The sequence below is a fragment of the Dromiciops gliroides genome, chromosome 1, assembly GCF_019393635.1.
Source record: "Dromiciops gliroides isolate mDroGli1 chromosome 1, mDroGli1.pri, whole genome shotgun sequence".
NCBI classification, from domain to species: Eukaryota; Metazoa; Chordata; class Mammalia; order Microbiotheria; family Microbiotheriidae; genus Dromiciops; species Dromiciops gliroides.
This window is the reverse complement of record NC_057861.1, coordinates 519,008,712-519,033,551: the sequence shown is the minus strand read 5'-3', so window position 1 is coordinate 519,033,551 and position 24,840 is coordinate 519,008,712. Positions and strand designations below refer to the sequence as shown.

The 24,840-nt window shown below is 36.5% G+C and overlaps 1 protein-coding gene and 1 pseudogene across 1 annotated transcript; one reads left to right on the top strand and one right to left on the bottom strand.

Annotated features, from left to right (window-relative positions):
* The first annotated feature begins 6,486 nt into the window (after positions 1-6,486).
* Positions 6,487-7,152, top strand: LOC122735728 (annotated as a pseudogene).
* A 4,720-nt stretch (positions 7,153-11,872) lies between these two features.
* On the bottom strand, positions 11,873-22,162 carry LOC122743438 (cytochrome P450 1A1-like). Its single transcript, XM_043988425.1, is given in 8 exon segments — positions 11,873-12,813; positions 14,017-14,103; positions 16,659-16,779; positions 16,879-16,968; positions 17,111-17,234; positions 17,974-18,062; positions 18,065-18,818; positions 21,895-22,162. Coding segments are annotated over 7 exon segments (1,548 nt in total). The 5' UTR covers positions 18,801-18,818; positions 21,895-22,162; the 3' UTR covers positions 11,873-12,512.
* Positions 22,163-24,840: the final 2,678 nt, after the last annotated feature.

The following is a 24,840-nucleotide window of genomic DNA, read 5'->3' as shown; positions in this document are numbered from 1 at the left end:
TTGACAGGTCTAATTTTTAAAAGTTTTTCTTTTCCTAAAGCATTTGAAATCCACTTCCCTAATTTCATATGTTGCCGTTTGAGGGCAAGTAAGAGGGGAGCGAGAAGGGACTAAGCATTTATTAAATGCCTTCTATATAATAGGCACTGGAATAAGTACTTTACAGATATTATCTCATTTGATCCTCACCACAAGCCTTTCAGGAAGGTGCTATTATTATTCCCATTTTGCAATTGATTAAACTGAGGCAGATAGAGGTTAAATGACATGCCCAGTGTCACATAACTAGTAAGTTAACTAAATTAACTAAGACTGGATTTGAACTCATGTTTTCCTGACTTCATGCCCAACACTCTATCCACTGTGCCACCTATTTTCCTCTACAATGTACATGTTTAATGCATCTTCCATATGATAATGCTTCAAATGTGTTAATTCAGCTTTTATGTTTCCATTCACTCTTCTCTTCATCATGCTAAAGAGTCTAAATTCTTTCAAGGAACCCTCATTTGGCATGTTTTTGTATCCCTCTACTAATCTCAACATGTCCCAACTTCTCAATGTCCTTCCTAAAACAGGGCACCCAGAATGAAGCACAACATTCCATTCACTCCTTGGATAGGACAGAGTAAAACCATTCTATAATCTACCCTTTTTGGAGTACTATCCTTCAATTACCATAGTCAAAGATTATTTTGATATTATACTTAATTTGTAAACTCATTGGTGTGAGTATTGCTTTCATAAGTACAGCTCACTTCCCACCTGTACTTTCCCTACTGTGATTCCTTTATACATGTTTCCATAAATCCTCCATAGACACTAACCCAAGCCACCGGAAACTTTTTCCTTTGTTCTTTAAATATCTTGTGGATATCAGGACAGGATTTTTTTATATGTTGTTTTCATGATTGATATATTTCCTTGTTCATTTGTACATGCCCTTGATTAAATATTTTACCCTTTTATTACATAAAAGGTATCAAAAGATATATATGCCAGCACAAGAGCATGCATGTTAACATTTTGGACTCGTGTCATAGTGTTGATTCACTGTGTTTTATTTAATTTAATAAAAACTGACTTTTCATTTGAACTTCTATCTAGCCACATTTCCCCAACTTGTATTTAGATAGTTGACTTTTTGAATTAAAGTGTAGGATTTTATAATTATAGCATTTTTTAAACAATTTAATGTAGCCCACTGATCATAGTTGTAGAGTTGGTAGGGTCATCAGAGGCCATTACTCAATTAATCAACATTCTTTTAATCGGTGTCCTGAGAGGACATTCCTTAGAGGGATCAAACCTAGGAACTCAGGTGGGCAGAGGTTTAGCCTGGAGAAGAGAATATCTGGAGGAGGCATGATGGCTATTATCAAGCAATTGCAGTGTTGTTATGTGGAAAAGGCATTTCCCTTATGGTTTTGGTCCTGAGGACAGGTTTCAACTTGGTTTAGGGAAAAACTTAGTAATGATTAGAGCTTTCTTAAAATAAAATGAACTAGTCTAGGAGGTAATATATTATTATTATTACTGGATATCTTCAAGTAGACACTGAGTGGCCAATTTTTGAGAATATTGTAGTGATGCAGGTCAGACTTTGATGGTACTTTCAGCTTGAACAATCTGTTAAGAGTAATTTCATAACCAAGAGGGTGGGGAAAATGAGCTATCCAGATAGACTATATAAATCATCGCTAAAAAAAAAAGTTGTTGCTTTGTGTTTGTATAGCTATAGTCCATGGTGATTTATAGTCAGTTTTAATGCACATATATGCATAATATCTGGAGAGTCATATTTAAATGTCATTGCATGGAGATTTAGATATTGTCTAGACCCATGACCTCCAATTATTTTGATTTATAAGAAAAAAGAAAACACTCAATATATGTATATTTACTTATTTATACATAATATGTATGCATTACTTTACTATATATCATAACACAAAAACAGAAATGTTTAGGGGATGAGATAAAGATGAAATAATATTTGATCCTAGAATCAATAGGAAGACACATGGACTAGTGAGATGGTGAGGCCTATTCTTTTTTTTTCTTTTTAAAAATATTTTTATCATAAAAGTATTTTATTATTATCCAGCTACATGTAAAGATAGTTTTCAATATCTGTTGTCATAAGATTTTTAATTCCAAATTTTTCTCCCTCCCTCTCTTTCCTCCCCACTCCCCAAGAGAGAAATCTGATATAGGTTATATATGTATAATCACATTAAACATATTTCTGCATTAGTCATGTTTTTTGTTTATTCGTTTTTTCCATAAAAGTAATTTATTATTTTCCAGTTACATGTAAAGATAGTTTTCAACATTTCTTTTTATACAATTTCTAGTTTCAAATTTTTCTCCCTCCCTCCCCTCTCCCCAAGACAGCAAGTAATCTGATATAAGTTATATTTGTACAATCACATTAAACATATTTCTGCCTTAGTCATGTTGTAAAAGAAGAATCAGAGCAAAAAGGAAAAACCTCAAAAAACAAAAACAAAAACAACAAAAATAATAAAAAATAGTATGGTTCAATCTGTATACAGATTCTGCAGTTCCCTTTTTTTTTTAATTTGGAGAGCACCTTCCATCATGAATCCCTTGTAATTACCCTAGACCATTGTATTGCTGAGAAGAATCAAGTCTATCACAGTTGATCAACACACAATGTTGTTGATACTATTTACAATGTTCTCCTGGTTCTTCTCATTACACTCAGCATCAGTTCATGTAAGTCCTTCCAGGTTTCTCTGAAATCTACCTGCACATCATTTCTTACAGCACAATTGTATTCCATCACATTCAAATACCACAACTTGTTCAGCCATTCCCCAATTGATGGGCAACCCCTCAATTTCCAATGCCTTGCCACCACAAAAAGAGCAACTACGAATATTTTTGTACATGTGGGTCCTTTTCCTTTTTTATGATCTTTTTGGGGAAAATACCTAATACTGGTATTGCTGATTCAAAGAGTATGTACAGCCTTATAGGTCCCTTTGGCATCGTTCCAAATTTCTCTACAGAAGGTGTTAGATAAGTTCAAAGCTCCACCAACAATGCATTAGTGTTCCTATTGTTGCACAGCTCTCCAACATTTATTATTTTTCGCAATTAGTCTGTTTTTGAAAGAAGAATCAGAACATAGGGAAAAGCCTCAAAAAATAGTAGAAGTTGTATGATTCAATATGCTTTCAGAATCCACAGTTCTTTTTTTCTGACGTGGAGAACATTTTCATCATGGAGTTGCTTTGGGAATGTGTCTTGGATCATTGCCTGCTGAGATAGAGCCAGTCTTCCACAGTTGATCACTACATGTTGCTGTGACTATGTACAATGTTCTGCCCATGCTGAGTAAGGCCTATTCTTTAGGAAAATCACTTTGGCAGCTGTGTCAGGCATAGATCTAAGAGGGGAGAATCTTGAGATAAGAGAGCTCCATTAAGGAGCTATTCCAATAATACAGACAAGACATAATGAGGGCCCGAACTAGTATGAGTAGAAAAGTATAGGTAAAACTGACAAGATTTTAGTAATTTTTTTATTCTAAAGTTAAAATGCACAAAAGCATGAACATTGATTTCCTCATATATAACAAAAGAGAAATAGGAGTATATGTGAAACTGAGACTTTCTATTATGTACAGTTAGTTTGCTGTACTGCTAAAATTTAGCCCACTGATTGGATGCATAGATAATAATAAACTTTTGTAAAGTGCTTTACATATATTATTTCATTTGATCCTCATGGAAAACCTGTAAGGTAGGTACTATCTTTTTCCCCATTTTTGCAGATGAGGAAATTGATTTGCCTAGGTCTCACAGCTAGTAAGTATTTTAGGACAGATTTCCCTATTCTAAGCCAACATTCCATACACTGTGCCACATACCTGGATGTGGGGGGATGGGAGAGGGATTTTTTCACTTGACATTAGGAAAACCTGGGGCAACTGAAAGGATGATGGGTACCTCATCAGTAACAGGGAAGTTCAGAAGATAGATGAGGTTGGGGTTGGGGTATAGTAATGAAATCTGCTATCCAGATTATAATCTACCATGTTGGGGGCATGCCATGAGATCAATCTGTCCTATTCAGAATTAAAAGGAAGTAAATCAGGACCTACTTATAGGTCACTTCCCTATGTATCCTCTTCTTTAAGGGTCACCTAGAATAGACATGGAATGATGAAGGTCTCAGGAATGGAAGCAAACTTTTCCCCAATGGGCCCTACAAAGTTAGTCTTGAATTTTTTATGTAATAACTGCTTTGAAGGCCTGACACCCCAATGACAAAAGGGAAAATTTGGAACTTGCATATCAGAGAGATATAAAATGGCCCAGTGTTGGGAGATAAGGATAGGTTGTGGTTGTTCTAAGGACAAACCCACACTGGTTAGCATAATGAAAATGGCATGTCATGTCTTCCCACTATTTCACCATTTGATTGCATACCCCTTGGAGCCAGGCCACAAGAGACCACTGGTCTGGACCTAGCTTCTCAAACTATGAGTCGAGACCACATATGGGGGTCACGTAACTGAATGTGGGGGGTCACAATAATGGCAACAGAAAAATGCTATGTATACCTATTTTATATACACATATACCTGGGATTAACATAAAAATTTCTCTGGGGAAAAGGGGTCTTGAATGGAAACAGTTCAAGAAGCCATGGTCTAGACCAAGACTAGATTAAAATGACAATTAGCAGGTCCATTAATTTCTATGTTCTATTGTGAAGGATGATCTTTTCTTAATTCAGTTAAGGCCTCAGGCCATTCATATATTAAATTTTTATCTGAGGTTTGAGCTTTGCCAAAGGAAAAATAAAATGATGAATCACTCAGTAAGTCAATCAGCAAGCATTTACTAAGGGCCTGCCAGGTGTTAGGCACTGCGTTAGACATAGAAGGTACAAAGACAAAAAACCAAAATGGTTCCCACCCTTAAGAAATGTATATGGAGAAAACAATGTGGCCAAGAATAATTAAATACAATATTTATATAAAGTAAATTCCATGTAATTTTGAGGTGGGAAGAAGTGCTGCCAGCTTGGGTATAAGGAGGTAACATTTAATCTGAGCTTTCAAGAAATGACCTTAGCTTCCCTCCTAAGAGACAAAGTTAAGAAAACATTTTCAGGCATTAGAGAGCCTATAAAAGTCACAGAGAAGATGGGGAATGTCAAGTTTGAGGAAGAGCAAGTAAGCCAAGTCAGCTGTACCCCAGAGTGCTTTCAAGGGATTATGAGTTCAACTACCAGACATAAACTCTAAAGAGATCACTGATTAAAAGATAAGTGCCCATATACACCAAAATGTTATTAGCAGTATTTCTTATGGTAGTAAAAAGCTGGAAACAAAATAGATGCCTATCCATGGAGGAATAGATAAACAAACTGGGGTACATGGATGGAATTGAATATTATTATGCTATATAAACAATGAATATGATGAATACAGAGAAGCCTGGGAAGAATTCTGTGAAATTCATACAAGAATACAATAATATATATGAGGAGAAAAATAAACAATCAGCAAAAAGACAGTCCTAAACTGAATGCAATGAAATTATAATGACCAAACTTTGGGAAAATGCATAAGAGGAAATGTAGGCATTGTAAAAAACAAAAGTTATCAATAAATTGTATCTTAAAAGAGAAAGAAATGAAAGGTAAGATGAAGTCAGGATTATGGAGGAACTTTAAATGCCAAAAGAGGAGTTGGGAGAGAGTAATATCATTGCCAGATCCATGCTTTAGGAATATTATTTGTGACGTAAAATGCACATACCCTTTGATCCAGAGATCCCACTGGCTAGGTATATATCACAAAGAGGGTCAAAGGCAAAAGACATGTCCTATATATGCCACAATATTCCTAACATCTTTCATGCTAACAGAGTTAAAATAGATACCTGTTGATTGACCAGTGTTTAAACACATTGTGGTATGTGTATGTAAGGGAATATTACTGCACTGTAAGAAATGCATATGAAGAATTCAAAAAGCATATGAAGATTCTATGAACTGATATGTACTAAAATAAGCATAACCAGGGAAACTATTATTCAGAGCACCTTTAACAAGACAAATGGAGAAACCCAAACTGAAATTGAATGCTATATGATGGCCATACTTGGACAAAGAGAGCACTGGGGAAAGTTACCTCGTTTGCCTTTTACTGGAGAGGTATTGGATGAGTAGGTGTAGAATATTAGATACATTGTCTGACATTGTTAATGTGTTGGTTAGATTTTACCAAACTGATTTTGTATCTTTCTTTAAAAAAATCTTTGTTAAATGGGATGGCTCACAGTGTAGTGGGGCTGGGAAATATATTTAGAAATGAATGTTTATATAGAAATAACATCAACAAAAATAATAATCTTTTTAAAAGGAATATCACATTGGCAACTGTGTGGAGGGAGAATTGAAAAGGGAAGACTCTTGCTCTTTGGCCCTTTCACCATCAGAATGAAGACCATTCTAAGCAGCCAGACTGTCAACATCCCAGAAAATGTTGACATCTCTCTTAAGGGTCATACAGTTATTGTGAAGGGGCCCAGAGGAATCCTCCATGGGGATTTCAACCATATCAATGTTGAGCTCAGTCTCCTTGGAAAGAAGGAAAAAAAAAGGCTCTGGGTGGACAAATGGTGGGGAAATTAAAAAGAACTTGCAACTGTTCAAACTATCTGTAGTCATGTGCAAAACATGATCAAAGGTGTTACTCTGGGTTTTCATTACAAGATGAGGTCTGTGTATGCTCACTTCCCCATCAATATTGTTATTCAAGAGAATGGTTCACTTGTCGAAATCAGAAATTTCTTGGGTGAAAAATATATCCAAAGAGTGCACATGAGACCAGGTGTGGCTTGTGCTGTTTCTCAAGCCCCAAAAGATGAGTTAATTCTTGAAGGACATGATATTGAACTTGTATCAAACTCAGCTGCCCTGATCCAACAGGCCACCACAGTATAAAACAAGAATATTAGAAAAATTTTGGATCTTATCTATGTTTCTGAGAAAGGCACAGTGCAACAAGCTGATGAATAAGTTGGAAAAGATGCCAAAGGCAGTGTCCTGAGGAGTCAACATTTATTCAGATGTCAAAATAAAAATACTTTTTGTCATAAAAAAGAGAAAAGGGGAGACTCTTGAGGTAGGAAGAATAATAAAGAAGCTAATTCAAAAATACAAATATGTTGATGGGGGTCTAAACTGGGGTGGTAAACATGACATTGAAGAATGGGAGGGACAGGATTCAGATAACTACCCCCTATTTGAAACCCCATCGCCACATGTGTACATATAGGTATATTTTATATTTGTGCATATGTGTTTATTAGTCAAATGATGATGGACAGTCATTATCATGAATATAAGTTATTAAGCTTCCCTACTGAATAATAAAACATATGCATAGTCTCGTAGGCATAAGTATAGCCTTGACTACCCCAGGACCAGTCGAGATGGGTTTGATTTTTTTTACCCCTATATCAAATGACACCAAACTGCTGATGATTTTATACTAATTGTATGATCTGTGCAATCTCTCTGCTTTGGAGTCTTCAGAATGCTAGGCTTCAAGTCAATAAGACCTGGGTTCAATACCACTTCTGAGCTTAAATATATATGTGACCATGAGCAAAAGGCTTGCCTCTTCAGAGCCTCAGTTTTCTCATCTGTATGAGAGGGATAATAAAATCCACATTATCTACCTTATAGGATTATTGTAAGGATAAAATGAGGTAATGCTCACAGATTTGTGTAGAGAATGAATATACCAGAATTAGAAACTCTATCAGTACTTGTACACACACACATATACACACACACTTTGTAGATACTTATACTTTTATTTCCCATATGAATGGAAGATATAGTTCATAATCTATTTACTTCAGCAAGAACTTGATATGCTAAAGGAATAAATATAACATACTTTTTTCTTTATATTTTAATTAGGAAATTTACTTATGCATTTCTATTTCCCCCATCTTTCATATTTATGCTTATCTAAAGTATATTTATAACAAAATGCATGTATTTTATAAAACACATATGGTAAACATGTTTAATTCTGTCTTAATATCACAGTAAAATGTGAAGTAATGTAGGACAATACATTTAAAATTGAAATCATTGAAAAAACATTGCTTACTATTAGTAAAAGGAAAAAAAGGGCAGCTAGGTGGCGATAGAGCACTGGCCTTTGATTCAGGAGGACCCGAGTTCAAATCCGGCCTCAGACACTTTACACTTACTAGCTGTGTGACCCTGGGCAAGTCACTTAACCCCAATTGCCTCACCAAAAAAAAAACAAAAAACCCAAAAACAAAGAAAAAGGGAGGTTTTACTAGACAAACAGACCCCTAAATGCCTATAGTATTACAAACATCATTACTATTGTTCAGTATAGAGAGTATTTTATATATGCTAAAAGCTTTGCAACCTCTTTACTAGGGCTCCCTCACAAGTTCCATAGGTAATAGGTTATTTTTATTAACACAGAAAAAACTTCAGATGCAGAAACCCATTAAAATCACTCAGCACACAGGCATATTGAAGATATAGTTTAATTAGAACTTCTAGGCCAAGTTTTATAATTTGTAAATATCACAAGTGAATTGTTTTGCTTGTTCTGTTTTTTGCTTTCAGAAATTTGAGAGTATATTTATAGGGAAAACAAGTAAAAGACTTGGAAATGGAATTTGAAGCATCATCAAAGGGGCCAGCCACTGTCTTTCCAAAAGTCTCACCTTTTCAAGAAGGTTTAGCCTGTTTCAAGGAAGTCTGTGATTAGATAACCTGGTGATATAATCACTAGATGATCATTGGTCACCTAATGCAGTCCCTTCATTTCACACATGAAGAAACTGAGGCTTGCAAAGTTTAAGTGACTAGTACAAGGCAACAGGGACGGAGTGAGTCAGGGTGGGTGGGATTTGGACCCAGGTTTTTAAACTCTAGATGTAACATTTTCCCCATAACATCAGACTGCCTCATTTATAGATGATGGGACATACTTTACAAAGTGCTATTAGGAACTTGTCAAAAACCTCATTGCCCTTTTATAGATACCAACTATTCCTTCTTCTTAAAAGCAATAACACAAGATGAAATAGGATAGGGGTACTTAGTGATTTCATTGGCTGCTAGATATCGTGCTATCCTGACTGTAGCTTCACAGTACTTTATGTTTTTCTTTCTGGCTGCTTGCAATATTTTCTCCTTGATCTGGGAGCTCTGAATTTGACTATAATATTCCTGGAAGTTTTCCTTTTAGGATGTCTTTCAGGAGGTGATTGGTGGATTCTTTCAATTTCTATTTTACCTTCTGCTTCTAGATTATCAGGGCAATTTTCCCTGACGATTTCCTGGAAGATGATGTCTAAGCTCTTTCCTTGCTCGTGCTTGTCAGGTAATCCAATAATTTTCAGATTATCTCTCCTGTATCTATTTTCCAGATCAGCTGTTTTTCCAAGGAGAAATTTCACATTGCCTCTATTTTTTTATTCATTGGATTTGCTTTATTGTGTCTTGATTTCTCATAAAGTCATTAGCTTCTATTTGCTCAATACTAATTTTTAAGCAATGATTTTCTTCAGAGAGCTTTTGTACATCCTTTTCCATTCGGCCACTTTGGCTTTTCAAGCTGTTGACTTTTTTTCATGACCCTCCTTCATCACTTTCATTTCTCTTTCCATTTTTTCCTCTACCTTTCTTACTTTATCTTCAAAGTCCTTTTTGAGTGCCTCTATGGCCTGAGACCAATTCATATTTTTCTTGGAAGCTTTGGATGTAGGAGCCCTGAAATTGCTATCCCCTTCTGAGGGTGCAACTTGATCTTCCTTGTCACTAAAGACACTTCTTATGGTTCGCATCTTTCTCTATCTGCTCATCTTGCCTGTCTTTTACTTAACTTTTAACTCCTTCTTAAAGTGGGGCACTGTTTCTAGGCTGCACCATTCCAAGCTTCAGGGGATCCCAGGTGGTATGATTTAATGAGGGGCAGGTTCTTCACTCACCTGGCCTGTTCTTTGGTCCATAGATAACCCCAGGCCAACATGCTAATTAACCAGGCAGCAAAACTTTGTGTGCTGTGGTTGTTAGCTCCAACAAGCCTGTGCCCCTCCCCCCATCTGGGCCACTACCACTCAAGCCTACTTCCTGGTTCCCAGCAGGGGTGAAATACTTACATTCCACCTCAGTGCCAGCAGAGACCTTGTAATCTCCCCCCAGCCTACCCCTCAGCCCTATCACCAGACCATGAGCTTAATTCCAGATGACATTGGTGCTACAGCTGATTCAGAGGCCCTGTGGGGGTCTCTTTCCCTGGCTCAGCCTGCTTGGGACTGGATCTGTGTCAGCATGACTGTGGGATTGGGCTCTACTCCCACCCTGGCAGAGTAGCCTCCTCCTGCTGACCTTCTAAGCTGTCCTTATCTGGAAAATTATCTCAGTCAGTTCTTTTGTGGGTTCTATTGCTCCAGGAATTGTACTATGGCATTATTTAGAGACTTTTTGGCTTGTGATTTCATTGCTACAAAGAACTTAAATGAAAAAAGTTCCTGATTCTACTAAGTGCCTACTTAGAGTCTTAAGTAGTTGACAAAAGGAATGAAAGATTCAATAACTTGCCCAGAGTCACTCAGTCAAGATATGTCAAGAAGGACTTGCTGATTTCAAATCCAGATCTTTATATAATGTATATTATATTAAGCCACAAATTATAAACCTCTCCTTTTAAAAATTTATATTTTAGTTAGGTTGACAAAGGAGTTTCCATGGGCTCACAAAGTTTCAATATTTTCATTAGCCTCATGCATGAATGCAAATGTTTCCATGTGCTTATGTCTTCATCTAGGTAAGTCAATCATATGGAAATGAATCTCTCTTTCTCTCTCTCTCTCTCTCTCTCACTCGCTCACTCACTCTCGCTCTCATTCTCTATCCCCCTCTCTCCCTCCCTCCTTCCTTCTCTCTTTCTTCTCTTCCTTTTCTCTCTTCTTTTCCCCTCCCTCCCACCCTACTAAACTTCACTACTTCTTCCTTCCTTGTATCTATTCATTCTCTTATCTAATCTAGACTAAATAATACTAGCAGACAAGTTTTCCTAAAATAATACTTCTAGCACTGACTTCTGTCCTTGAGAAGATTGATGATGGCTTTGTATCTTCTTATAAGGATGTGGATGTGGATAGAGACAGCAATAAGGATACCTATGATTTAATTGATGTGGTGAACTTCCCAATTGAGAAAATTTCCTCTTCTAGTGACTATCTGCATAGAAATAATTATAGAACCAAGGCTAAATTTCCCATCTTGACTTTCAAAATCTTCCAAAAACTTGAGTCAAGTTTCCTACTCAACTTAGCAGAAATAAAATATTCTTTTATATAGAAGAGAAATGGTATTTTCTGCTCCTCTACTGTGCCCTGACATGAAATTGCTGCTACCTTAAGACCAGTCTGCTTGCTGTTTTGGGCACATCAAGCTTCTTTCCATCTTTGTGATTGCTCATAGTATTAGAAAACATAATCAACTCTTCCATGAAAATCATAGTCATAAGATAAGCTGAAATTAAAAATAATTATAATAACCATATCTACATAGCATTTTTAAAAAGTTTTGCAAACACTTTTCACCATAGGTTCTTAAGCTAGGGTCTCACAATCCTCAAGGGATCCACAGATAGAATTCAGAATGTCCATGAACTTAGATAGGGGGGTGGAGGATATGACACTATTTTTAATATCTTCAAACTAAAATTTATAATATTGTAATTAAAATATTATTTTGAGAAGGGGCTTATAGGCTTCAACAGACTGCCAAAGGAAGGTTGATAACACCTGAATTTTGTACATTATCTCATTTAATCACAGAGAATTACTGAAGTTAGACTATGTAGAGGTCCAGGCACGTGATTTTTACTACAATGAATTGTGATCTCTAAATCAGTGAATAAAAGCAATGATGATGTTGGCAATGATGTGATGATAATAATAATAATGAAGATAAAAATAACAATTTTTAAATATTGCAAGATATTTTACACACATATCATTTGATCCTCACAAAATCCTTGTAATCTATTATTTGAAATAATTTCTAATATTCTTCAATTAAAAATACCCTCTTCCCATTTTCTATGTTTGTCTGATGCCTACTCTTGAGAGCAACTCAAGTCCCTTCCATGTGGATGAAACCTTCTTGGATTATTCTGGCCTATTCTGATTTCTCCCTTTTCTGACTTTCTTTAATCCTTATCACTTAGACCACACATCTGGGCATGGGGTCAGGATGTATTTGCACAGTTTTATAAATGATGTATATGACTATGTCTTCATTTCCCAAAAAGGGATAATGAACCCTAAATGGAACTTATAGCAAGGCTCCTGGATTGAATTATTTCCTCTTCAAATTACCTGGGTATATTGCATTCGGTGATTTTTTTTCTGAATTATATAATAGATTCTTTTAACTCAATTTAGAAACTAAATTGAGGAATTCACCAGGAAATGAGGCTCTGCTCTGAGTTGATAAGGTTTGGTCTTCATGACTAATCCATATGTAGGTGTTAAATCTAGCTGGGCTCCTGGACATTTCTTCAATTCTAGCTGCTGCAGGATACTGACAATAAAGACAAAAGCCTCATTTCGAGCAACATCTTCTCCCAAGCACTTCCTGATGCCCATTCCAAAAATTAGAACTTTCTCAACCACACTTTTATTCAGCTTGCCATTTTCATTTAGAAATCTCTCAGGTTGGAATGTGTCAGGATTGTCCCAAAGAGTTCTACATTAAATAAAAATAAGGAAGAAACACAAAGGGCATTTTTTTTAAAAAAGAGCCTTTCTTTTAATAGATACAATTATGTATAAATCTTATCAACAAGATCACCAACCAGCATCTATAAAGCACTTCTTAATCTTAAAACAGTGTGTAATCATTTCATTTGCCCTAAATGTATTTAGTTTTGGGTAACAGTTTCAATAAAAATACAAAAACAGATAGCTCTCTTTTCCATAATATGCATATTCATAAGATTAGCTTTCAAAAAGAGTGTTAGTGCAATCATGACATCCAGTGGAAGATAACTAGCTCCTGCAGAAAACAAATGGCAGCTCCTCAAACAAGGAATAAAAGAGCCACGCACAACGTATTTAGACTTTCCAACAGTGATTTTCTTCTCAAAATGCAATTTAGAACATTTTAAGAATATGACACAGAAGATCAAAATTAATAAAGATACCTTTGCCACAAAAAGAAACTGGGATGTTAGTTTTTGTGTTATCTACAGTGCAGAGGAAATCCCAATGTGCTTTCATAGGGTGTAAGTGCAATCCTCAATGTGTACTTACAGGATTACCTTGAATTTGTCTCTCTGCCTTCTGGTTTTTGTTACTAACTCTGTGCTGTACCAGATCAACAGAAGCTGAATTGCCATAACTTTACTATCATGCCACTTAGTACTATTTAATACAGCAGAATCACACTCACATTGAAGATCAAATGAAATGTGTAAAGTCTTTTGCAAAATTTAAAGTGATATATGATGACCCACCAAAGCATATTATGGCCTACATCAGTTAAGGGAGTTTTCATGTCATAAGTTCCCTAAAGCAATGCAAAAACAAGTTCACACTTTCATATTCTCTACCCCAAAAATAAATAGATAGATAAACAAACAAACAAATAAATAAATAATAAATGAATGAATGAATAAATGAATGCACAAATAAATTAATTAATTAAAAGTCCATAACTTTCTGTTTTATCTGCCTGTCAAATTAATTCTAGGTCTAAATTTCCTCTTCTATCTCTAATATCTCCTCTAGCCCTAAATCCTAAGATCCTATAATCTCCATGTTTTCCCCTGGGAACCAAACTCCTTTAACGGACACTGGAGCTGATAAGATTAAAAGGAAGAAAGTTTGGCTATGGTTGAGTTGTGATCCTGCATCCCTCTCACTCTGCAGAATTCTAGCAGATACTTACTCATCATGGTTTACTTGATACATATTAAAAAACACACAGGTTTTCCGAGGAATGAAATATCCATTGAGAGTAGCATCCGTAGTAGTACTAGGAAAATAAAATATACATAATGCATTTTGATAACAGTACAAACACACACTCACATACTTTGCCTTGTAGGCTGAAACACAAGGGAGTTCTAGGTACTTTTATCATAATATTAATATTACATATTCAGGAAAATTTGGTCTTCTGTGATACCAAATGTCATATATATCAGTTATCAAAATCTATGTGAATAAGGCTAAACAGATGCAGGATTAGTTAATATCCATGAAGCAATATGTGCCCATAAGTTATTTAGTCAGCTGACTAGAAAATGGAAACATTTCTAGCTAAGTGATCTCAAACTCAAATAGAAAAGAACCAGGTTGAACATTCACTTAGGAACCACAAATTAATATTGTCTATGTTGTATTGTATTTTTATTTATTTTCTTGCTCATTTGCCAAATACATTTTAATCTGCTTCTGGCCCCACTTGGGAGTCAGTGGGCTATAAATTCAACATCTCTAACCCATGATGGGGAGAGTACTGACTAAGTAAGAAAGGGTGTAGAATATCAAGATACCATTCATTTAGTCTGAAAGAATAAAAATAAAACAGACTTCTCACTTCATGGCAGAGAGGTGAACTTAAAATGAATAAAGAAATAATATCAAACATTTTCAAACATGGTTAATGTAGGAATAGATTATGTAGCTCCATTTTAAGGGCTTTATTATATTTTTTTCTTTTTTTATTTCTTTTTGCGGGCAATGAGGGTTAAGTGACTTGCCCACAGTCACAAAGCTAGTAAGTGCCAAGTGTCTGAGGCCAAATTTGAACTCAGGTCCTTCTGAATCCAGGACTGGTGTTTTATCCACTGCACCACCTAGCTGCCCCCTGCTTTATTATATTTGTAAATTTGCTCAACAAAAGTGGTAGTAGGAGGGACAGAGTTAAAAAAAAAAAAGGAAAAAAAGAAGCTCTGATAATCTCCTATGGTCTTTCTGATATTAACATTCTATGATTCTATTGTTGTTTGACCTTCATTCTTGAAGAGTACCAGGACATCAAGGTGATATCATAATTTACAGTGAATTGGATTTAAGTGAGGGAGGGCTGTGCAAGGTCACCACCCTCACTCTCCTCTAGAGTCATCTGGGTCCAGTGGCAAGATATATACCAGGATGACTGGAGGCAGCCCCGGATGTTTTTTTAAGGCAATTGGGGCTATGACTTGCCCAGGGTCACAGTTAATAAGTGTCTGAGGTGAGATTTGAACTCAGGTCCTCCCAACTTCAGACCCATTGCTCCATCCACTGTGCCACCTATCTGCCCCTCTATAATTCTAATACTACCCTCAAGCTATTATACTCTATTCGCTAAATGATGGGACCATAAAATCAGAGATAACTATAGCTAGAAGAGAAATTTTATTGTTTTATTGCCCAAAGAAGTTGTGACTCACTGAAGATCACATAAGTAGCTATTATCTAAGGTGGAATTTGAACCCAGGTCTCCTTACTTGAGAGACAAGCAAGGCTTAGAGAGGTTAAATTACTCTGCCCACAGTATCATAGGTTGTGAGGTATATTGTCAGGATTTGAACTGAAGTCCTCTAGCTCCAAATAAAGCAATTTTTTTTTCCCTACACCATGCTGCTTCCCAGAATATAGGGCAACGATGTTATTTTATGCAGTTGATATGTTCCCAAAAGGTGTGTATTAATTTTGACAATTTGAATCTTATTTCCAGTGAAATGTGACATCTGGCTATTTAAAAGAATCCTGAAGTGAATACCTTTTATTAGATTGAGTCCCCCTTGCAATCCAGATGTTGATATATTGGCTTTGTTTTTAACGGAAGTCTAGTTCCAGTTTCTATTCTTGATAGGGTCAGAGTACTACTCCCTCAAAAACATTACTCTGAGAAGGCATTTCAATAGTTCAATTGATTACCCTCCTCAATGAGCAACTCAAGGTGTTTCAGCAGTGGGATGGCTGAATCCCCCATTTATTCAAAACAAAACACAACAAAACAAACACACAAAATAAGACAACTCTGCCCAACAGAAAGGGAGAAAAATATTAAATGAGAATTTACAGGGAAACTCCTATATGATTACAAACCTGGAAATCCAACAAAAACCACTTCTTTAAATTGAGATGTCATTCTTAATATCAACCTTTAAGACAACAATATACAAATATCCCTTTAAATAGGATGGCATTAGATTATCAGTATATTTTGACATGAGGTTATATAGGGCTTTCAAATCTAAATTAAGGAAAGACAGATAGAGATAGCAATAGAGACAGAGACGGAGATCCAGAGATGATAGAGAGGAAAGAAAGTGTGCATGTCTATGTGTTTGTGTGTGTGCAAAAAAGAGAGACAGAGACAGAGAGAATTGAGATTGAATTTTGAGAAATGTTCATCCAAAATCTCTTTGTTCTACTTAAAAATTCACTATAGTTTTTGAAATAAAAATGAGCCAACATTTAAACACGTATTTCAAAGCATTTACATTTTTTTCAAGACCTCAGATTAAGGAATTGAAGTAAATCCCCATTGTTTCCATTTAAAGGTCACATGAAGAGACGGAGCCACATGCTTACCAGTGAGGGATAGTAAATGGAATAAATGTGGAATGTCTGAGGACTTCATTAATAAAAGCTTCTGTGTAGGGTAAATTCTTTCTGTCTTCAAATCTGGGAGGTTTAAGGCCAATATTTCCATCTGCAGAAAGCAAATGCCTATGCTTAATGAGGATGATGACAGAATGCAGAATATTGCATGACTAGATTACATTATTTTATTCCTATAACATGATATTACCAATTTCTTCATGGATTTTTGCTTGTACTTCTGGGTAGTAAATCAGGTAGAGGAAGCTCCAATTTAGAAATCCTGAAACTGTTTCAAACCCTGAAGGAAAAATATGATGAAACATATTCCTTAGAGAAGAAACAGATTATTAACAAATTCTCTTTCACCAATGGGCAGCATAAGGAGGATGAAAGCATTTTTAAATTCTCCCCAATCTAGGGTTATAGAAAATGATACCTACCAGCTCCAAAGATGTCACTTACAGTACTTATGATTTCACTGTCACTTAAGGTAGCAGTTTTCGCTGTGGAACTTTTGTCGTGACATATACTAACCAGAGCATCAGTGATATCTCTGAGATGATTCTAGGGAAATAAGATTTTAAGCACATTATTCCTCCCCTTTCTTAACACCTTCCATAATCCTCATCAACATTTGCTTATCAAACCCTTCACTGTCTCAGCTCATCCCACTGACCTCATTCCACATCAACCATAAAGTGACATGATCTTACCCTAGAACTCTACATCACTCATAATTATATGCAGGTGGGGGCAGCACAGTGGATAAAGCACTGGCCCTGGATTCAGGAGGACCTGAGTTCAAATACAGCCTCAGACACTTGACACTTACTAACTGTGTGACCCTGGGCAAGTCACTTAACCCTCATTGCCCTGAATCATATGCAGGCACTATGGTCATCCCTTCTGCCAAAAGGAAGAGTATTCAAAGCAAAACTTTTCAGTGAGAGGTTATTTAAAATCCATGACCACCTGTTGAAAAAGCCTGTTTTCGAGCCTGTTGAAAAGCCTTTTAGGTAGAATGACAACAGAGAAATGATCCACCTGCCTGAGGTTCTCTAGAATCAGCATCTATCTAGGATTTGAATACACCTCCAAAGATGGCCACTTCTCAGAGTTCTGTAGCTTCGGACAACAATCTACATCTTTGGGGACCAGGGAAATTTCATCTTGTTGACGCTGAAGTGGAAATAAAGGCATCCATCCCACTTGGAGGACAGGGTGAAATTACATTCTCCTTCATATGTCATATAAACCCCTTTCCATTACAAACTCTTGGCTTGATGTTAATTACAATTCCTACCTTATCATACGTGGGTAATATGGTCTTTACATGCTGTCCAATAAAACTGATTTTAGTTGACAATAAAACTTCACGGGGAGCATTTATATACGCAGTGGAAGGTATCGAAAACATGATGGATGAAAATCAGCTGGGTTCGCTGCACTGGTGGCTTTTAGGAATCTTCATTCGTTTTAATAATGCTGAGAAATTACCTCATCAAAGTGGTCATACCTCTTGCCGAAGCATAACGCACAGACAACATTAGCAACAGCACAAGTAAGGGAACTTAGGGTCAAAGCTGCCTTGCTTTGATGAGTAGTCTCATGAAAATTTTGACCCAATTCAGAAGCTTCTTCAGTGACATGTTCCTCCAGAATACAAGAGCAGGTGGAGGATTTTGCTTCTGCTTTGGAAAAGGACTTTAAGGCATTTATGGCAATTTTCTTATGGATCTTCCAACTCTCTCCATAGTTCACTGAAAATGAAAGACTTTTGCCTTCAGCAAAGAAAGAAAATGCATGCAGGTGGGGTCTGCCAGCAAAATTCTCTCCATCTTTGAGCAAGCCTTTCTTCACCATTTCTGCACCATTCACCACAACCACAGGGGCCATTCCCAGTTTGATAAGAAATACATCACCGTATTTCTTCCTCATCTCCATAAATGTAAGATAAGGATGATCTCCGAGTTGAAGAAGATTCCCTATGATGGGGAATGTCCATGGGCCTGGAGGAGACATCTGCTTTTTGTTCCTGTTTCTTAGTGCTCTTATGAAAACAAAAACTGTCACCAAAGCTAAAAGAGAAAAAGTCACCTCCTTAGAAGTGATTTCCAGATCAACCATCATTTTGGGGAGGTAAAGCACCTGAAATGGAAAAGAAGTATGTTTATTGGAAATCTCCACTGCTTGACAATTCTAGGGATGGATCAAAAGTCTTTTAATTCTCCAAATGTTTAAAACGAACTTTTAAAAAGGACTATGTTTTAGTTACAAATCAATCCTTTGCTGATATAACAAAAACAAAAACAAAATTATCAAATGCTTAGGAACAAGCCCCTCTCCAAACCACTCCTGGGTTAAGAAAAGTAGTTGAATGAAAAAATAAATCATTCATAACAAATTTCTCCTATAAGGATTTAGTATTCAAGATATACAATTTGCAAATATATCCATGTCTGCAAACATGCATGTGTATATTTAATATAATTTATTGTTATATGTGTAACTAGTATGTATACATTAGTTTAGTACTGTGTTACATAGATATGTATTGTATATATATGACATGTATTAGTTATATCACCTTCATATGACATGTTTTTGTATGTGTAAATATATGTTTGGTTAATAGCCATTTCTCATGTGATCAGAGGATATGAATCAAAGGTTCTCAAAGGAAGAATTGCAAAATATTCAAAAGCACATAAAAGAATGCTTCAAATCACTAATAATAAAAAATACAAATAAACAAGTCTGAGATCTCCACCTCATACCCTCCAAATTGTAAGATGGCCAAAAAAAGGCAATAGTAAATGATGGAGGAGTTGTGGATAACACTAAACACTAATACATGTTGGTAGAGCCTGTGAATTTGTATGACCATTGTGGGGGTGGGGAGGGAGTGAGGGAATCACGAGTTAACTGACTTGCCCAGGGTCACACAAGTATAAGTGTCAAGTATCTGGGCTTCATTTGAACTCAGGACCTCCTGACTCCAGGACCAGTGCTCCATCCACTGAGCCACCTAGCTGTCCTTGTATACATCATTTTCAAAAGCATTTGGAGTTATGCGAAGTACAATAAATGTCATAACCGTGGTGATCCAAAGACTCGTTATTGGGTCTATACCCCAAGGGAGTCATTGATAAGAAGGAAGTTCCCATAAATACCAAATATAGGAATCCTTTTTTGTGATAGCAAAAATTGGAAACAAATTAGATGCCCATATGAATGACTAAACAAAATGTGGTATATGACCGGTAATGGTATATTACTGTGTTGTAAATTATTACTATGATCAATACAGAAAAGCATGGAAAGATCTATATTAACTAAAGCAGAATGAAGTAAGAAAAGCCTAGAAAATAAGACACACAAGACTAACAACAAAGAGACAGAATAACAACACATCAAAAATCAAACGTGTATGTAACAAAAATATAAAGGTCAAACCTGACTTAAGTGAAGAGATAAGAGAGGACCCAACCTATCTGTTTTGGAGGCGGGAAGTCCTATGCAGTCACACATCACACGTTTTCTGATTTATTGTCAATGTATTGATTGGTTGGGCTGATTTTTTTCCTTCTTTCTTTACTTTTATCTCTAGAAAATAGTATTTTTATATGGAATGATTTTTCTAGGAGATAAGGAGGACACTGAAGAAAACTATGTTGATGTACAAACATAAAAGATCAAGGGAAACTTACACATAAATATCTGTTGACTAAGGAGGCAGCCAATCATTACACTTTGCTTAAGAGACAGACAAAAGAGCATAGTAGAGAAAAGGAGTGACTTTAGAATCAATGAGACCTATGTTTAAAACTCTACTTCTCACACATACTAACTGAATCATGGGCCACCTGACTATCCTTTATCCTATGCCAACTCTATAAGCCTCTAAGTTAGATATTGGTTGTTGAGCTGAACTGGTTGAGAGAACTGTCTACAAAGATGAAATTATAGTTCCAGACCTTCTCCACCCTCACCCCACAAAAGTTAAGAAAGATGTATTTTTTAACCATCAAATTAAGTTTTTATATTAAGATTGACCAATTATTTCTATACTACTTTCCCTACATGAGCAAGTCAATATTTTTAAAAATGAGTCAACCCTGAAATCCCAGTGGTTTTCTTTATTTTGCAAAATGACTTCATAATCCACCAGTTATTATTTTCCTGTTTATTTCATTTGTCTTTAACTTTTGCAAATTTAATAATGTTGCCTTTTTACTTACCTATGATTCTTTGTTACTTAAGCTAAAATATCTCCTGGACACACACACACAAAAAACCTGCGCATTAAAATAATAATCAATTGTATTTACAAAAGAAAATTTACAAAACATTATTTAGTAAATATGGCATATAAACATGGCAAGTTTTATTTTGTTTGTTCACATATGTATATATGTGCATGTGTACATATATTCATATTCCCTAGTTATAGTATTTTCTATGCTGTCTCAGAAAAATTTTTAATGTAATAAATCAACATGATTATGGAACACAGGAAGGCACATACTAGATTATTTCTGTCTACAAATGCTGCTTCCTTAGTAGATTTCCCCAGTTCCTTTATCACAAACAAATTTACTGGCAAATTTCCCAGCTCTTAAAAAAAAATTCTAAAGGAACATTCTGTTTATGTTTTCCTGTTAGTGAGATAGTGGGATAAAGGGAATGTGGTGGAAGTGTAGGGCACTGGGTCCCTCAGATGATCAGGATACAGAACAGAAAGGGACTTTAGGGACCATCTAGTCTAACACCCTCATTTCACAAAGGAAGAAATCAAGGCCATGAGAAGGGAAATGAGTACTTGCCCATAATCACCCAGCTACACTGAAGAAGAATTCAAAATCAATTCCTTTAACTTTCAATCCCTCACTTTTCCCCTGTACTCTAAATGCCTGAGGAATACAGCATACAGCATACATTATTTACCTCCTTAAAGGAAAAGTCTACTCATTGTAGCAGGGTCTGGGCTCCCAGACTTTGTTTGAAAGAAACCACATAGATTTTTGAGACCATTAAAAGCAAAGTCAGCACTGCCTCATTTGACTGTTTACTCCAGCCTAGAATGTAATGTTTGAGGGCTCCACTCTTTCCTTGGAAGTCCTCGGAATATGGTGCCAAAATGAGAAAGCAAAATTTGTGGAACCAGACTAGAAAATGTTGCTGGACCAAGTTCAACTCCCCTGACCCCCAGGTTGAGACTTACTTGCAGTAAGGGGCTCCTAGACCTGTCGCGCAGCTTCCTTCCTGATTTCAGCGATCCAAGAAGTGTAGGATGAGAGGACTACCCGAGAAACTGACGAGGGGAGGTCAGAGAAGAACTGACTAACTTTGGGGTCGGCAGGGGTCTAGGAAAACAACCATTTAGGGCTGATGGGGAGGGCGGAGCCAAGCCAGGAATAACGAAAAAGAGGCGGGAGGCAAGATAAGAAAAAGAATCAGTTGCTAGAAGAATTAAAGAACAGGGAATGTTGGCTGGGTTCCGAACTGGAAAGAAAATATAAATAAAGGGGAGAGATTGCAAAATGGGAGATAAGTGGAGCCAATGGGCTTGGGGCGGAGAGGGGGGGGGGTATTGGGGAAGAGGAGGTGGGACTGGCAAGTGACCCAGCGCTCCAAAAGAGGTGATTCTGATTAGAGGGAGAGAGTGTAATGACAACTGGAGAAAGAAATGGGGGAAAAGAGTGAAAAGTAAATCGAGTTGAGAAAGGAACAGCACCAAAGGAAAAATAAAAGTCAGAAGAGCTTCTGGGGGGGGGGTGAAGAAAGATGATATTGAACTGCACCCCAAAGGCGGCTTGAAATCTTAGGTTTATAGCTATCTTTGGCTCCCTGGTGCCTTTAAGGTAAAATACAAATTCCTCCATTTAAGGCTAAAAGCTCTTCACACTCTGCCTTCACCCTCTCCAGAGGGTTCCAGTCAAATGGGCCTACCTGAGTTCTCTTCCATCTCCCACCTCCAAACCTTTGTATTTCACATGTCCTAAAGCCTCACTTTTGCCTCTTAGCTTTCTTCCAGGATCAGCATATATGCTATCCTACAGCAGACTTTCCTCATTCCCCCAGTTGTTAGTGTCCACCCTCTCACTGTGATGATGAATCGCTTCTTTATTTTGCATACAGTCTGTGAATGCACTCTCCTCCCTCCCTACAACTACCTACTTAACCTCCTGGAGGGCAAAAAGGTTGTGTATTTTTCTTTTAAGCATCCAGCACAAAGTCTGGTACATAGGAGACATCTAATAAATGCTAGAAGATGGATTTTTCTTGCCAGAAATCTCGTGTTTTGTTTTTTTCAAATATCGTCTGTTAGAATCACTGGACATGATAGGGGAAGTTATTCTATGACTAGGAGCAGAAAGAAGGATGGAAGTGAAAGCTAAGAGTCGGTGGCCCAGAGGTTTCAGAATAGAAAAGAACCCAAAGCATCATCCAGTCCCACCTTCCTTATTTTACAGAGGAAGAAATTTAGGCCCAACTATAGGAAGTTGTTTACCCAAGGCCACACAGCTGAGTATCCAGGACTAAACTCAAGGATTCCAGAGTACAAATTCATTGTTCCATCCCCTATATCACAGTTGCCTTTTACTCACAGTTACCTTTGGGGGACAATTTTTTTTTGTAAAAGTACTCAGGAACCACCAGACAGAAGTGTATTGACACAATGCTGCCAGTTATCTTCAGAGTTAGATAACAGCATTTTGGGGGGGGGGCAAAGAGGGTTAAGTGACTTTCCCAGGGTCACACACCTAGTGTCAAGTGTCTGAGGCTGAATCTGAACTCAGCTCCTCCTGAATCCAGGGCCAGTACTTTATCTACTATGCCACCTAGCTGCTCCTCCCCATAATAGGATTTTAAGATAAATGAGACCTTACAGACCATTTAGCTTGACTTCTTAAGAGGAAGAACATATATCTAGAAAGCTGAAGTAACCTGCCTAGGGAGGCAGTGTTGTAGAGTGGGGACAGTATTGGACCTGGAATCAGAAAGCCTCTCTGTCCAAAGTCTGCCTTGGACATTTTTAGCTGTGTCACCATGGGCAAATCACTTCAACCTTCTGCTGTCCTATTTATCTGCAAAATGTGGATGGTAGTCTTTACCTAAAAAGTTGTTACGAGACTCAAATGAGATAGCTTTTCAAACTTTAAAATCATAATAAAGGGGCAGTGATTATTATTGGTTATTATTGCTGAAAAAATCATGTCCCAAAGCTTGGTTTGTGACCTGAAGTTATAGGATTTTACATGATTTGCATAGGACATAAACCATGGCTACATTTATAAAATCTTCCTTACAATTTATCTACTGAGGATATTTACTATGTGTTTCTATGCATTAATCTCTTTACTGCCATAATTCCTCATTTAGCAGAGTAATAATAAACTGCATCTATATATCTTACTTTAATTTGATAAGGACAATGCTTTATAACATATAGTTGATGTATAACCAATATGCACTTTAACATAAATAGAAAATCCATATTCTCTTTCCCCTCACACAAAGCCTTGCAACTCCAGAAATAAAACTCCTTTCTCAGATTCTCTGCTCATATAATGAGTTTTGAACAGATAATGATTGACTAGAGCTCCCTCATCTACTTTGCTGTGACCTGAAGAACCAGATGACTAAAGAGTATCAGGTATATAGGGTCTTACATGCAAGTAAGGACAAATGTCAGGAGAGCCAAACATCCAAAATAATAGGTAGAAGCAGATAATACTAAAGGAGCACTCATCCTAAGAATAGAAAATTCAATTTCTTACATATAGAATGATAATTATTTTAATTTCATTATTTTTTCCAAAGATAGAGAAAAGAGCATCTCCTCCTAATATCCTTTTTGTGAACCCTACTTTATTTTCTTTAATCACCTTTGATAGGTCTACTGACTACTATACATAGTAAATAATAGATAACTCAGTGTCTTGTTTAGCTCCTAAATTTATTCTCCAATGATCTGACACTATAAATTCTGGATTTTTGTAGATTTAAAACTTATGTACTTGCATTATTTATGTATTAGTATAATCTGAAAACTTCATGCATAAGGGAAATTTGGGAAATCTAGTCTATATTCCTAAAGGACGATATGGTATAGCATTTCTCTCCTTAATTTGAAAAGTTAAATTTAATTCTGCAAATGCTTTGA